Source organism: Cibotium barometz, chromosome 19 (assembly GCF_041138505.1).
Source record: "Cibotium barometz isolate CiBa-2024 chromosome 19, ASM4113850v1, whole genome shotgun sequence".
In the NCBI taxonomy this organism is placed as follows: Eukaryota; Viridiplantae; Streptophyta; class Polypodiopsida; order Cyatheales; family Cibotiaceae; genus Cibotium; species Cibotium barometz.
Window position 1 is genome coordinate 32,372,407 of NC_141064.1, and position 13,021 is coordinate 32,385,427.

The 13,021-nt window shown below is 40.7% G+C and overlaps 1 protein-coding gene across 1 annotated transcript; it reads right to left on the reverse strand.

Annotated features, from left to right (window-relative positions):
- Positions 1-834: 834 nt before the first annotated feature.
- On the reverse strand, positions 835-6,313 carry LOC147628469 (vacuolar-sorting receptor 1-like). Its single transcript, XM_086813615.1, has 12 exons — positions 5,505-6,313; positions 4,067-4,759; positions 3,881-3,969; positions 3,411-3,480; positions 3,232-3,315; positions 3,074-3,150; positions 2,904-2,985; positions 2,680-2,762; positions 2,514-2,580; positions 2,070-2,198; positions 1,355-1,458; positions 835-1,270 (listed from the first exon to the last, which is right to left on the reverse strand). The coding sequence occupies exons 1-12, from the start codon at positions 5,809-5,811 to the stop codon at positions 1,175-1,177; spliced, it is 1,881 nt and encodes a 626-aa protein (XP_086669741.1). The 5' UTR covers positions 5,812-6,313; the 3' UTR covers positions 835-1,174.
- Between the last annotated feature and the right edge of the window lie 6,708 nt (positions 6,314-13,021).

Consider the following 13,021-nt stretch of genomic DNA (forward strand, 5'->3'; position numbering starts at 1 on the left):
CCAAAGCTCATGGACACACAAGGCATCGTCCAAAGCTCATTCACAAATTTCAATGTTCAAGCAACATGCAACTCAACAAACGATTTTCAAAAATTCCTGAGATGGAACCGATTTCTCAGAGAAAGTGGGTGTAATCCACAGAGATGGAGATGGGTGAGGCCAGCCAGTAACACAATCGGCAGCTACATTAGAAAAGAAGATTTGACTTGGTATCTCCTGGTCTCCACTATTTAGGAGTGGATGTCAATAGTCTTGGAAAGGATGATCACGTAAGTAAAATAAAATATACTGACAGCCTCACATGAGAATACAATAGCCTTGGAAAGGATGATCACTTAAGTAAGATAAAATGTATTCACAGCCTCGACTTGGTATCTCCTGGTCTCCACTATTTAGGAGTGGATGTCAATAGTCTTGGAAAGGATGATCACTTAAGTAAAATAAAATATACTGACAGCCTCACATGAGAATACAATAGCCTTGGAAAGGATGATCACTTAAGTAAGATAAAATGTATTCACAGCCTCGACTCCTGGTCTCCACAATTTAGGAGTGAATGTCAATAGTCTTGGAAAGGATGATCACTTAAGTAAAATAAAATATACTAAGCCTCACATGCGAATACAGCCTCGCATGAGGATAGGCCCCAACACAAAAAGGTTTCACCGACCTATAATGTAAGGCCCCGTCCTTACTCCGTCTACAATACCAACTCAGTCCATCAAGTAACAGAACACTAATCCAACAGACCATTTTTGTGCATTCAAAATTTTCATATATCCTCCAGCATCAGCCAGACCACACCAAAGTCCAGAGCAGCAACACGAGACTACATTTCAAGAACACTTTTCAGGCTATAGTCGCGCATAATTTACAGCAACCTTGACCTTTTCAGCCTATTATATTGGTATTAACCTCATTAAAGCTGTGTATCACTTACAGCTACCACTTGATGTAATAGATCCTCTCTCTCTCTCTCTCTCTCTCTCTCTCTAACACTACAAGTAACTCTGCAATCTCTATGTATTCATCCTCCCACTTTTCCAAAAGCTTGTTGCGTAATATCCTTTGCACAGTATATATATGTGCAAATTGGCTTCCGCCCCCAGGCAAATATGGCATTTGGTTCCCATGAAGTAATTCCCTTAAGGGATGTTTAGGTAATAACCAAAGTTCAAGAATCTTCTCGCAAAGGTTGGTGAACATCATTCTGACTATCCAGGGGCATATACTGGGCCATGATTGCACGAATCTCCGAGTCCATGTATGACTGCACACAAAACCAACCACCATTTAAAGTCAGGGTGTGTGCATTTCCTCTAGGCTTGAAGCACCTCAGGACTGAAACACTCACCCGAATCCTGTATTTGTAAATGATATACCCTCCCAGACAAATTCCAGCAACACCTGCCAAAACTAGAGTGGCCACCACCCAGCTGATCCTTCCCGAACCCTTACCTGTTAAACCATGTCCACGTGATTATCAGTATTGACACATCTGATAACTTCTTTACACTATCCTGGTACTGTGGGATAGGTGCATAAGGTACCAACAAGCCTAGCTCACTGCAAAATCAGAGTTCTTAAATATAGATCTGCTCATAACGGGGGAGGGGATTTATAACCCCAGTATCATGAGGAGCCTGCCATAGATAGGACGTTGATTTCTAACACACCCACCTCCAATATGTACTTGCTCAGTAGCCCAATGACCAGCCCAGTGAAGAAGATGCTTCAAGCTGAGTGCTTGACTATGACAACTGCATACTTTTCTATCATTAGGTAGCATCTACTTTGCATGTACCTCATTGTGCTTCTTAAGAGCGTGATTTCTTTGCTGAAGTCATGCTATTCTACTTCTCTCATTGAGGCCGAACTGCACTATGGCTCATGGGTCTAGTCCTAAAGCTCTGTGGTGGCAAGTTGTGGAAGCAGTGGATAGTGTGAATGTCAAAGCTAATCATAAGTTAATGTTTGAATCCTGGAGCAAATCAGGGACATTGGATAGTGTGAATGTCAAAGCTAATCATAAGTTCATGTTTAAACCCTGGAGCAAATCAGGGGCATACCAATGCATGCGTCTTGCTCTTTCATGTAAAGAAGGCCACCTTTGCACGAACAGTCATATCCGCCCCATTTATTTTTACAGCTACAGTCGGCACACTGGCAAGCACTCTTCTCTTTGCATTCATCAATATCTGTACAACTCTAAAAGTTAGAGCTCTGAGATAATGCTAAATGTAGCTTGAATTTTATTTTGAAAAAAAACAATAGTTGCACACCTTCACACATTTCTTTTGAGACTTCTATAATTTATTTACATGTTCCTGTGTAAGTGCATGCATGCATGCGTTGGGCCTACTGAATGTCATGGTGTGATAGCTGCTCACCCAAGTGGCTATCACACAGATATGTAGCTGTGGGAACCTTGGTTTGAATCCCTCCAGCCTCACTCATTAGCGTGCCTGTGTCTATAACTTAATAAATACATATACTCTCCAAAAAAAAAGTACCTTCACAATACTTTTTACCATCTCCATGAAATCCAGGAGGGCAATCACAGCCTTTCAAATGAGTTGACTGGAATTGAAACCATGAAAATAATCAGAAAACATTCAAATGAATTTTGGACATGGGTAAGAAATCACAGGGCAAGAAATGTGAATTCCATATCCTTACTTGGCATGCAGAAAATGTTTGCCCATCTTTAGTCTCTGCCCAGCAACCTCCATTGTTTATTTTGCATCGTCCCGGACCTACAGCTGAAGTAGCACAAGTGATGCAGTCAGCACTCGCCTCCATAAAATGCCCCAATCATAGAAAAATGCCATCCAATAAATCTATCAATGCACACAGCCATCTTGATCAACCTGGAAGAGAGAAATTGAAAGAAAAGGGCTTGCCTTCACAATAGGTGTAGCCATCACCCTGAAACTGGACACCTTGAATAGTAGGACATTCACAAATACGCCCCCTAAATGTATCCTGTCAACAAAGAGAGTGTTCATATGCCTCTAAAAAACTGAAATTTCCATCACTATTGCATCAACTATCTCAGTGACATTCCCATTACCTTGCAGGCAGTAGCATTTGCTTCTTTACTTTTCCAGCACCCACCATTGTTTGTCAAGCATTCATTCGTTTCCATGTCTGCACAGGAAGCAAAGAAGAACAATTATGTTATCTCGAATCTTCTACACAAAACATACCTTAGGCTACTAGAATATATACCATCACTCAAGCACACAGGAGGCTCAGTGCTTTCTTTGAAGCCTGCACACACAGCTTTCAAAACTGCCCCTTTATCAAGCTTTCCTGCCACAGTGCAAGGTTTCAGAGCTCTGAAAGGAGAAATAGCCAAATTGAACACATACAATTAAAGCATTTCAGGGCTTGCAGACATGACTGACCTCGATATTGCCTATTGTTGATGATAAGGGTAGGCAGAATTGTGACATCACCTCGTGCCCCTTGCCCAACCTGGAATCCAATTGGATTTCAAACAAGAAAAAAAAAGTTCCTAAGGCAACCTATCCTTTGACTCACTAGTATCAGCTGGGAGACAAAAGGTGTAAACTGTTTAAAAAAAGACCATAATCCATTACATGTCAAGAAAACAGCTCACACAGCCACCAACATCAGGACAAAAGCATATATGTTGCAATTTGTCAGAGACATCCACGGGATGTTAAACCCTAACAAAATCACAGGAGGCAGTCAAGCCTTCATCAGGGCCACAACAAGAACACAGGCACTATGTCACATTATATCTTTGTTTCCAAAGAATCAAAAAATAGGTTCATACTCCCAGAAAACTCTTGCTCCAACTCTGATCTATATGACACAGGACAAAAAGACAGCCGAAACTGCCCACACAAACCTGTGCATCTTGTTCAGATTTCAAATGGGGATTGTTGGAGTCTGCATCAGGATTTCCCATGCATTCACGAACTTTATCAATTGAAATCCCTGCAAAAGCATATCATCAAGGTTAAAATCAGAGTCCATTTCTCCAAAACCCTTGATAAAAATGAAGTTGAATAACAAACGAGTAAAAAACACTTGCCTAGGGATTCTATGACCTTCTCAGCACACTCTTTGTTGTACTTCTGTTCCTTCATTGGACACCTTATGTGAAAGTCAGTAACATAATCCCACCACACCCACGGCTTACCAGAACCATTGGCAACTTTGTAGACACAAAGCTGTCTCAAATTCTCTGTAACTACATCTTTTCCTTCATAGCCTTTTGTAAAATCTTGCTCAGGATCAGGGGCACAATATCTGCCATGGTTGATGCATTGTGATTTACACTGCTTGCTCTTGACAAATGCATCAGGACAATACCAGGTGATATAATGAGGTGTGAATGAAGTATAACCCCCCTTCTCAAGAAGTTGTGCTGCACCCTTGAAGTTTTTGACAAATTCTACCTGTGCGTCACACTTGGCCCCACATTCATCATTACTGCTCGTCCAAAACTCGTATTCCACCTTCTCATCAGGATGGGGCAATGATTCTGACCAATCCAACTTCACAGTTACAGTTTCCTTCTTAGCCAACTCTGCCTTCAGCTTGTCTCCGAATGTTTTCTCGATCAAGGCAGATGGAATTGTGATATTTTGCAGGTACTCGGCTGCTTCCTTATCTTCCTGGGGAGAGTCCATTGTAATCAGAGGCTCAACTCGATCATCTGCAACCAACACACAGGCTGCACCTGCGTTTTGAGCGTTCCAGACTTTCAATGCAAAGTAGCAGCCTGCAAAGTTTCTGGTTAGATAGATTGTAAGCTATACCTATCTGAATGAACGTAAATCTTCACATAGTACAATAAGTGAACCGTGATAAGAATGTTAAGATGCTACATTTTACTTGATACATATATGCATGGGGCATGGCCTAAACAGCGAGATACAGCATCTTTAATCATGTCATCAATTTACTAACAAAGACTCATACTATAAATTTTCATGGTGCATATGTGCATTGGCATTACACAGCCATCAACTCCGTAATGTATTCCCTATACTAAGCTATGTGATCCCCTTCAGTCTTGTCACATAACAGCACACAAATGATGTACCTGAAACATCCCCAGATTTTGTAGTTGATCGATTTAGATAGTTTCAGACCATTAGCTTCATTATGCATGGTCTACCTATGTATGTTCAAGCAGCCTTTCCAGTCAGAAACTCTGCATTTATCATCGAAGATGAAACCCTAGCTCAGAGTAAATCTGATGTTAAAAAGGGCACCCTGGGAGACCACAAACTCAAGGCGTGTTCATGTACTCCACCCATCTAAATGCTACGCACACCAACGAAAAAGTCTGGAGAGAAATATTGACTTGAATGTTTTTGATGTTACACAGAAACTATCAACATCTTTTCTCTAAAACAAGCATGGCAAATATCCAGCTAAAATGAAGGCATCCAATTGTAGTTTCTCTCAGACACAGAGTTCAGAAAAATCGATGGTTACAGATAGAAATTGTTATGGCATACCTCCACGATCGAGCAAGGCAACAGTAGGGTTTGCTTTAGGGCTGGTTCGCTTGAATGAAGTGTCGAAGGCTTTACATCCATCGGCACCCTTCTCAGGAAGCTTGACGTCGAGGATCATGGAGCCTCCATAATCAGGAGCCCCAAAGTTGCCAATTGCACTGTCTTGCTTCCCAGCGATGGATTCCGGGGCAAGAACCGAAATACTGTTCTTCTCCACAACGAACCGACCAAAAACAGATACCATAAGAAGGGGAAAAAACAGCAAAACCCCTAGAGGTTTGTGCTTCATGGTTCTTGCCGTGGCCATAGAGCAAAATTAGAGTTTCCAGGTGCCAGTCCTGCAGCAAGAACTCGGATGCTCTTTCTGCGGGGTTTCCTTTCTACAATTAGAGCTTCCCGCTTCAAAATTTAGAGGTTCCCTCCAACAGTTAAGGTTTCCCTCTTGGTTTCTTTTCCAGACTCTGTTTCGCAAGGAAAAACTACTGCGAAGCTATGGCGGAAAAATCTCGGCAGGCAAAGGATGCAAGAAACGGGTTTTCTGCGCTGCTGTCTAGGCAGGAGCTTTGAAGCAGTGAAAACTTTCTGCAGAGAGGTAAGGCTATGGAGGTGCAGAAGTCGGCTTTCTCGCTCTCTCTCAAGTCGAAGACTTACCCCGAGAACAGGCGTCCCGGCCCTTGATGGAGTGCAGTCACACGCAGCAAGAGCGTCAGCGTAGGGTACAAGCCTTTGCAGCAAGGGTAAAGACGCGGCACGCATGTTCCACATGAGTACTACATGTGTCTGTGGGCGGTTGGGAGGAAGCCTTTCACGCAATTACGACATGGGGACATGTTTTTTTTTATCTCATCCATTGTTTTATTATGTCATTAACACTTGAAATCCCCCCCCACAGACGAGTCGGTAGAACGGTTGGGTCCCATTGTGAGGACCGGGTTCCATGCCATCAGGGTATGTGTTGTGAGCTAGGATATATATATATATATATATCTTCCCGCAAACATAGGAATCTAGTGTTTTTCCTCGCAAAACACCTCTCTCAGCAATCAATTCGATGAACTTTGTGATTCCAATTTTAGAGTTTGTTTGCTAAAACTTAACAGTTTTAATTCTATGGCTTGTTTTGATTTCAATTAAGGGTTAATTCGACCATCTAATTGCTTTCATCATGTTCTGATTTTGTCTTCCCCCTTTGTACTTGAACCCTCTACATAATTACGACCCCAAATGATCGCATGTCTACACTATCGTGGTCGCCCAAATGGTCCCCATCCAATAGACACAACACGCTTGGTTTAGGCTCTAAAATATGCAATGTATTCCCTCTCCAATCACCAAATTGGGGCATGGTTTGTTTAAATTTTAATTTTAGGGTTTAAGACCATGTTATTAAATTCCTTGTGTTTTGATTATTCATAATTGAGAAAGGGATGAGAAAACTATACTAGAACACAAAATAGATGCATTGTTACATAGTCAGTAAGATAAAAACATTTCAAGCTTTTGGGTAATTAGTTGCTTTAGGAGACAAAAAATAGAAATTGTTGAAGACAAAACATTTTGGGGTTTAGTTGTAGGTCCCCATATCCCACACTTGCAGCACCATAGCCATGTCTAAGAATGTTGTTAGGGTTGCTCCTATTTGTCCTGGCCAACCAGACGACTTTTGGCTTATATCATCTTCTCTAATCATTCCATTCGTGCTGCCAAACAATTTTGTTGGCAACGTGGGGGTCTCATATGCTCTCTTCTACAACCAGCACCCTCCCAGAGCACTATTCTTAGTCAAGTTTCAAAGGCCTCCCACTCTCTCCTAGCAAGCTTTGCCTCCCATGCTACTTCTCTCTGCTTCTTGTGTTCATGTGCCAAGCCTCTTCCTCTCTTTCTTTGTTGGCAACATGTAGGGGTCTCATATGCTCTCCTGTACAACCAACACCCTCCCAGAACACTACTCTTAGTTAGGTTTCAAAGGCCTCCCACTCTCTCCTGGCAAGCTTCACATCCCATGTTGCTTCCTCTTCCTTCATAGCTCATTATACAACTTTCCCAAGTTCTCAGGAAAGCTCTTCACAATCTCGAGCCAAATGAGACATGGAATACTAAATTGTGGGTGGCACTTGAGGAATCCATCCCAATAACTCTTCCTAAAAATCCCTTAGGTGAGGAATGAGTGTGTCTAGTTTGACATCCACCACCTTCAACTTCAAATCACAAAGACTGACACCCCATGACCTAATTTACACTTCTAGAAGCACCAATCTAGCAAGGAACCCTCCTCTTCATTAGTTAGCATTACTGGCGGGCCTTTTGTTGAGAAATATGGTGTCAAAGAGCACAAGGAAAATATGGAGTGAGTGTGAGAAGCCACATCACCAAGTGAGAATTATCCCACATGCAAGAGAAAGGCCATGTTGTACTCTCCTCGTATAAAAGGAGGACATTTCAAACAATGGAATACATGCACAACATCTCAAGTCTTTTTATGAGTACAAGTTTCCATCTTGTAACCTAACTGAACTTGAGTCTAAACTTAATTAGCACACACTCATCACAATGAGTCTCTTTCATTTTTATCCAACTTAGATTAGCAATGTCATCAGAGTAGATTAGTATTATGATTAGTGTAGGATTAGTTTATCTTTAGGTAAATGTCTTGTCATTAGGAGAGCTTGATCCATGATTCTCAACATGGTATCAGAGCTTAGGTCTAGCTCTCTTAGCTTAGTTGTAGCTCATTAGCAAGTGATTACGAAGTGATTAAATTTTATTAAGTAGGTGACCATAGGTGATTAACTCATTTAGGAGTTGATTAGGTTTTGGAAGAGAGTGTTGTTTTCATCTTAAGAGAAACTGAAGGAGCTGCAACTCCATTGAGTTTATAGCAAGAGTGTGGGCAAGACAACACGAATAGATTTCAACACTGCATCTCTAGCAAAGAGCAAGGAGCTGGCAACTGCATCAGCTGAGAGAAAGCAAGAATCAGGTAGAAACAGTGTGCATAAACAAAAGGCTCCATCACCCCAATAGTAGCATTAGTTGCTGGAAGAGTAGAAAAGACGCCACAATAGAAGAAGGTAGCGCATAGCTAAAAGAGCTAAGAGAAGAAAAGCCATAGCAAATCTCAAAGATAAAGACAGAGAGCGAGGGTTGACCACCAACAAAGTTTAGACCTCTGACAAAGAAATCAACAGACCGCAAAGGCTGCTGCCAGCAAGCACGAAGCAAACAACATATTCATTTGCACAATAGTGCACGGGCGATGAAACCTACAGATGAGAATAAAAAAGGCAATTATTGATGGGCCCTCGGAAAGTGACAGTCGTGATCTCAAGGCACACCACTAGTGCACGGGTGCCCTTGTTGTTCTCAGCTGCCTTCTCCATAGCAGCTCCAGCTGCAATAACAAGATGAGGAGCCACGTCGTTGCAATAGCAAGCAAAAGCAAGCACGCCATCGAGAGGAGAGACTAGTAGAAGAAGCATTTGCAGGATGAGCGACAGAGAAGAATCGTCGACGAGATAAGGTTGTTTAAAAAATACCCTAAGGGTATAAACTTTATCCCTTAAGGTTGTAGTGTGAAAAGGCTCACACTAAAGTGTTCACATGCTTTGTAAATCCAAGATAAGAATGCACTCTTTCATGGACACGATCTAAGTCATCATCAACAAAGCTTTTGCACATGTTCATCATGGCAATCGTCCAGCAAAATCAATGCAAGCTAAGAATGTTGGCCATCCCATCATAAAAAATTCTCAAATATGTTATAAGCGGCCAAATGAGCACATAATAAAAAATCCTCTCACTATCCATCACTTAAACAAAAATGTGTTAGTAAAAAATCCTACTTTCTACAAAAAGTGCTTGTAACTAGCCTTTGGGACCAATGATGTACCCAAGGTAGAAATTCATCCCTCACCTAATAGCCAAAGTAGCATTAAGGGGGGGAAGTGCCAAAGTAGCACATGAGCCAAAGTTGCTCATAGCACATAGGGGAATGTAGAAAGTAAAAAGTCAAAACAAGACTTTGTAACCGACATCCAACCACCTTAAGTAGCCCAAAGATTTGGCACCAAGGGGGGGTGTTGAGAAATATGGTGCCAAAGAGCACAAGGAAAATATGGAGTGAGTGTGAGAAGCCACATCACCAAGTGAGAATTATCCCACATGCAAGAGAAAGGCCATGTTGTACTCTCCTCATATAAAAGGAGGACATTTCAAACAATGGAATACAAGCACAACATCTCAAGTCTTTTAATGTGTACAAGTTTCCATCTTGTAACCTAACTAAACTTGAGTCTAAACTTAATTAGCACACACTCATCACAATGAGTCTCTTTCATTTTTATCCACCTTAGATTAGCAATGTCATTAGAGTAGATTAGTGTTGTGATTAGTGTAGGATTAGTTTATCTTTAGATAAATGTCTTGTCATTATTAGGAGAGCTTGATCCATGATTCTCAATACCTTTTACCTCTTCCCAATTTGTAATGGTTGTGGTGCGTATTCCATAGAAAGAAAGGAATGGAGCACTTTTTTGAAGAAAAGCCTCCTTCATGGGCTGCCATGTCTTCTCGTATCCATTGCCTTTTAGAGGTGCTCCATCAATTGCAGTTTACATAGCATTGACTAGTTTGGGACCTCCTCTTCTTTGACTAACTGGCGATAGGGGTTAGCATCACTGGTGCACAAGATTGAACTTATGTGAATGCCGCTTGTTGGACCAATTTGTCTTCTTTGGCATCTTCTACCTACCCATGTGTTCTATTTTGTAACACTTGGCATACATCATCATCTTTGAACATTGTAGTCATAGGAGGTTACCTTGTGAGGTGGCCTTGTAGAAGATAATGTTGCAGGTCGTGGAGGAGGTAAGAGCAGTCCTTCATAGAGAATTTCTCTTGTACAGTGGGGAATTCTCCTCTTCATAAGGGCAAGCCCATTCCAGAGGTGTAATGATAGGTGTGGAAGCTGCTTGTTTAAGGCTTTGAGAAGGGGAGTTGCTTCATGGCCTTACACAAGTAAGGCGACTTGATGTGGACACCATCGCCACAACAATCATTGTGTAATAGCATATATATGCATAGAATGCTTGCAATGTGAGGGTGACTCTCTGTCGAACACTTTTTCCATTCACATGGGGCTTTAGTTAAAGACATTAAGACTAATTTCTAAAGTACACAATAGCAGTAAGCATGTGGTAGAGAATGGTGGGGTTGGGAATCAAAATGGGTTGAGAAAATTCATGTATTAGAGTTTGGATTTAGGTTTGTGCAAATGTATTAGAGATTGGATTGTATTAGCATGGAGGTGTGTAGGTTTATGCAAAGCAATTGACTGATTATGTAAATGTTTAAATAATTGTTTGTTTGGGTTGGTTTGAAGTTGGAGTGCTTAATTTCATGTTATTGATTTTAAAATTTTAAATGTGCACATCCTACTGCTAGCTTCTCATTGGTGCAAAAATGTAGATGTGTGGATTTGATTGTTTTTTTCATATGTAGGTGTTGTGTGGATTATTGTTATAGGAATGACTTTTGGGTGAAGGGATAATATCTTTTTTATTAATGGATTAGTGGGGTAGGCAATGGATTGATTATTGGCACGCAGGTGTAGTCTAGGAGGGTGACATTCTATTTGCATTGACCTATAGATTTTTCCTTTATTGGTTCTGTTTAAAATATATGAGGGGTAGCTTGGGGCATTTTAATGCCCCCCGTTAACACCTTTTTTGAGTTACTAGAATGGGCGATATCATGCTAGCAGGCCTCCTACCCCATTAGGTTAGGTTCACAAGTTTTAATAGCTCATAGCTTAGAAGCCCTCATTCAACATTTGGACTTCCATCTCATGAGTACATTGTCAATAATGCCAGATTGTCATGCATGTAATGTAGTGGAAAGGTGGCGAAATAAGGCACTACAACATCTTTTAATGGGCCTAATTAATTAATTAAAGTTACACATGAATATGAACCTTAGTTTCATGTTTCTTTTCAAGCTTTACTCTTGGGAGGTTTGTGTGGTCTTCTTTTTTTTGGTATGGAATTAAATTTGATCTATTAAAAACAGCATGATGTGCACATGCTTCATCTTCTCTCTTTTTGTTGCATCATACAACTAAGTGATCGCGACTTTTACACTTCTTCTTTCTCGTCTCTATGTCTACTACCAACAATAGGAGGCAAAAAATCTATCATGATTGCAAGTCACCTCCCCTTATGGCTCTCGGTATTATAGTCCCCTGTCCCTATCTGAAACCTAGATATGATGCATGCACTTTTCCTCTCCCCTCGATAGTAGGAGGGGAGGCCTTTTTTTTCTCCCTCTCTATCTAGCATTGTGTTGGGATTGGGTAGAGTCCTCATAAGCTTGGTTCGTGTTAGAGAGACTTAAGAGATGTCAAGATGACCATAGCGCAGCTTCTACGGCTCTTTTTGTGCATGCTTATAGGTTTGATATCGGTTGTCACCTTGTGCATTGTAGTCTTTTGGGAATTTGTGTTAGTTGGGGCTAAAAGCCTTGGGCCTTGTGGCCATCCTAGTGGCCGAGCTTGAGGGAACATTCCCATGGCCATTTTATTTATGGCTTTATATACATATAATTTTTCATTCATTTTGTTTATTGAAATACACAAGAAGGTCCCTTATTTTTGAAAAGTAAAGAAAAACACTTGGCGAATGCTTGTTTTTTTTTCAAAAGGAAAATCAACTGAATACAAGGCTCTTGGAGGTGCTAACACATCTACAAATTGTTCATACATACTAGCATCTATGAAGTGGGGCACAATACCCGTTTTCCTTCCAAATCTCCTTACACAATTGAAAGCTCATCTAAAGCTCCGACATTTAATCTATTATGTTATATAATCGAGCCTTAGAGCCAAAAGAGATCCCACTAGGAATACCACACACACACACACACACACACACACACACACACACATAATTATGATAATTTCTTCAAAAGACCAAATTGACCTATGACACTAAATACATAACATGAAAGACCATGGAGATCTTAAGCTAAATTTATGGTCCAATGAAAGAAAAGCATTAAAAAAAAAGGAATAGTCAACTACTAATAGAGCCACGATGCTAGGCATTCAATAAATTTATCTCAAAAGTGATCTGGTTTTGTTTTAGTTTTGGTTTTGGTTTGAGTTCAAAAAAACCATCAATGAATGTTTAGATTTTAGTTTGAATTTGAAAAAATCATCAGTGATGGTTCCCTTAGGACATTGTTTATGTTGTATTGCTTTTGTGTTATAGATGTAGTTATATTATGCATCTTATAAGAAAAAGGGATTGAAAGGGATTTACAATTGGTGGAAAGAGAAAGATGTATGTGTGCATGTTTGTGTGTGTGTGTGTGTGTGTGTCAAAGAGAGAGAGAGAGAGAGAGAGAGAGAGAGAGAGAGAGAGAGAGAGAATGCTTGCCAAAACACCTTTTGCTTGTTAAAAGAGGACACCTCATTGCAAGGTAAAATATTAACGATAAAGGTGGTTTTCCAAACATCAATG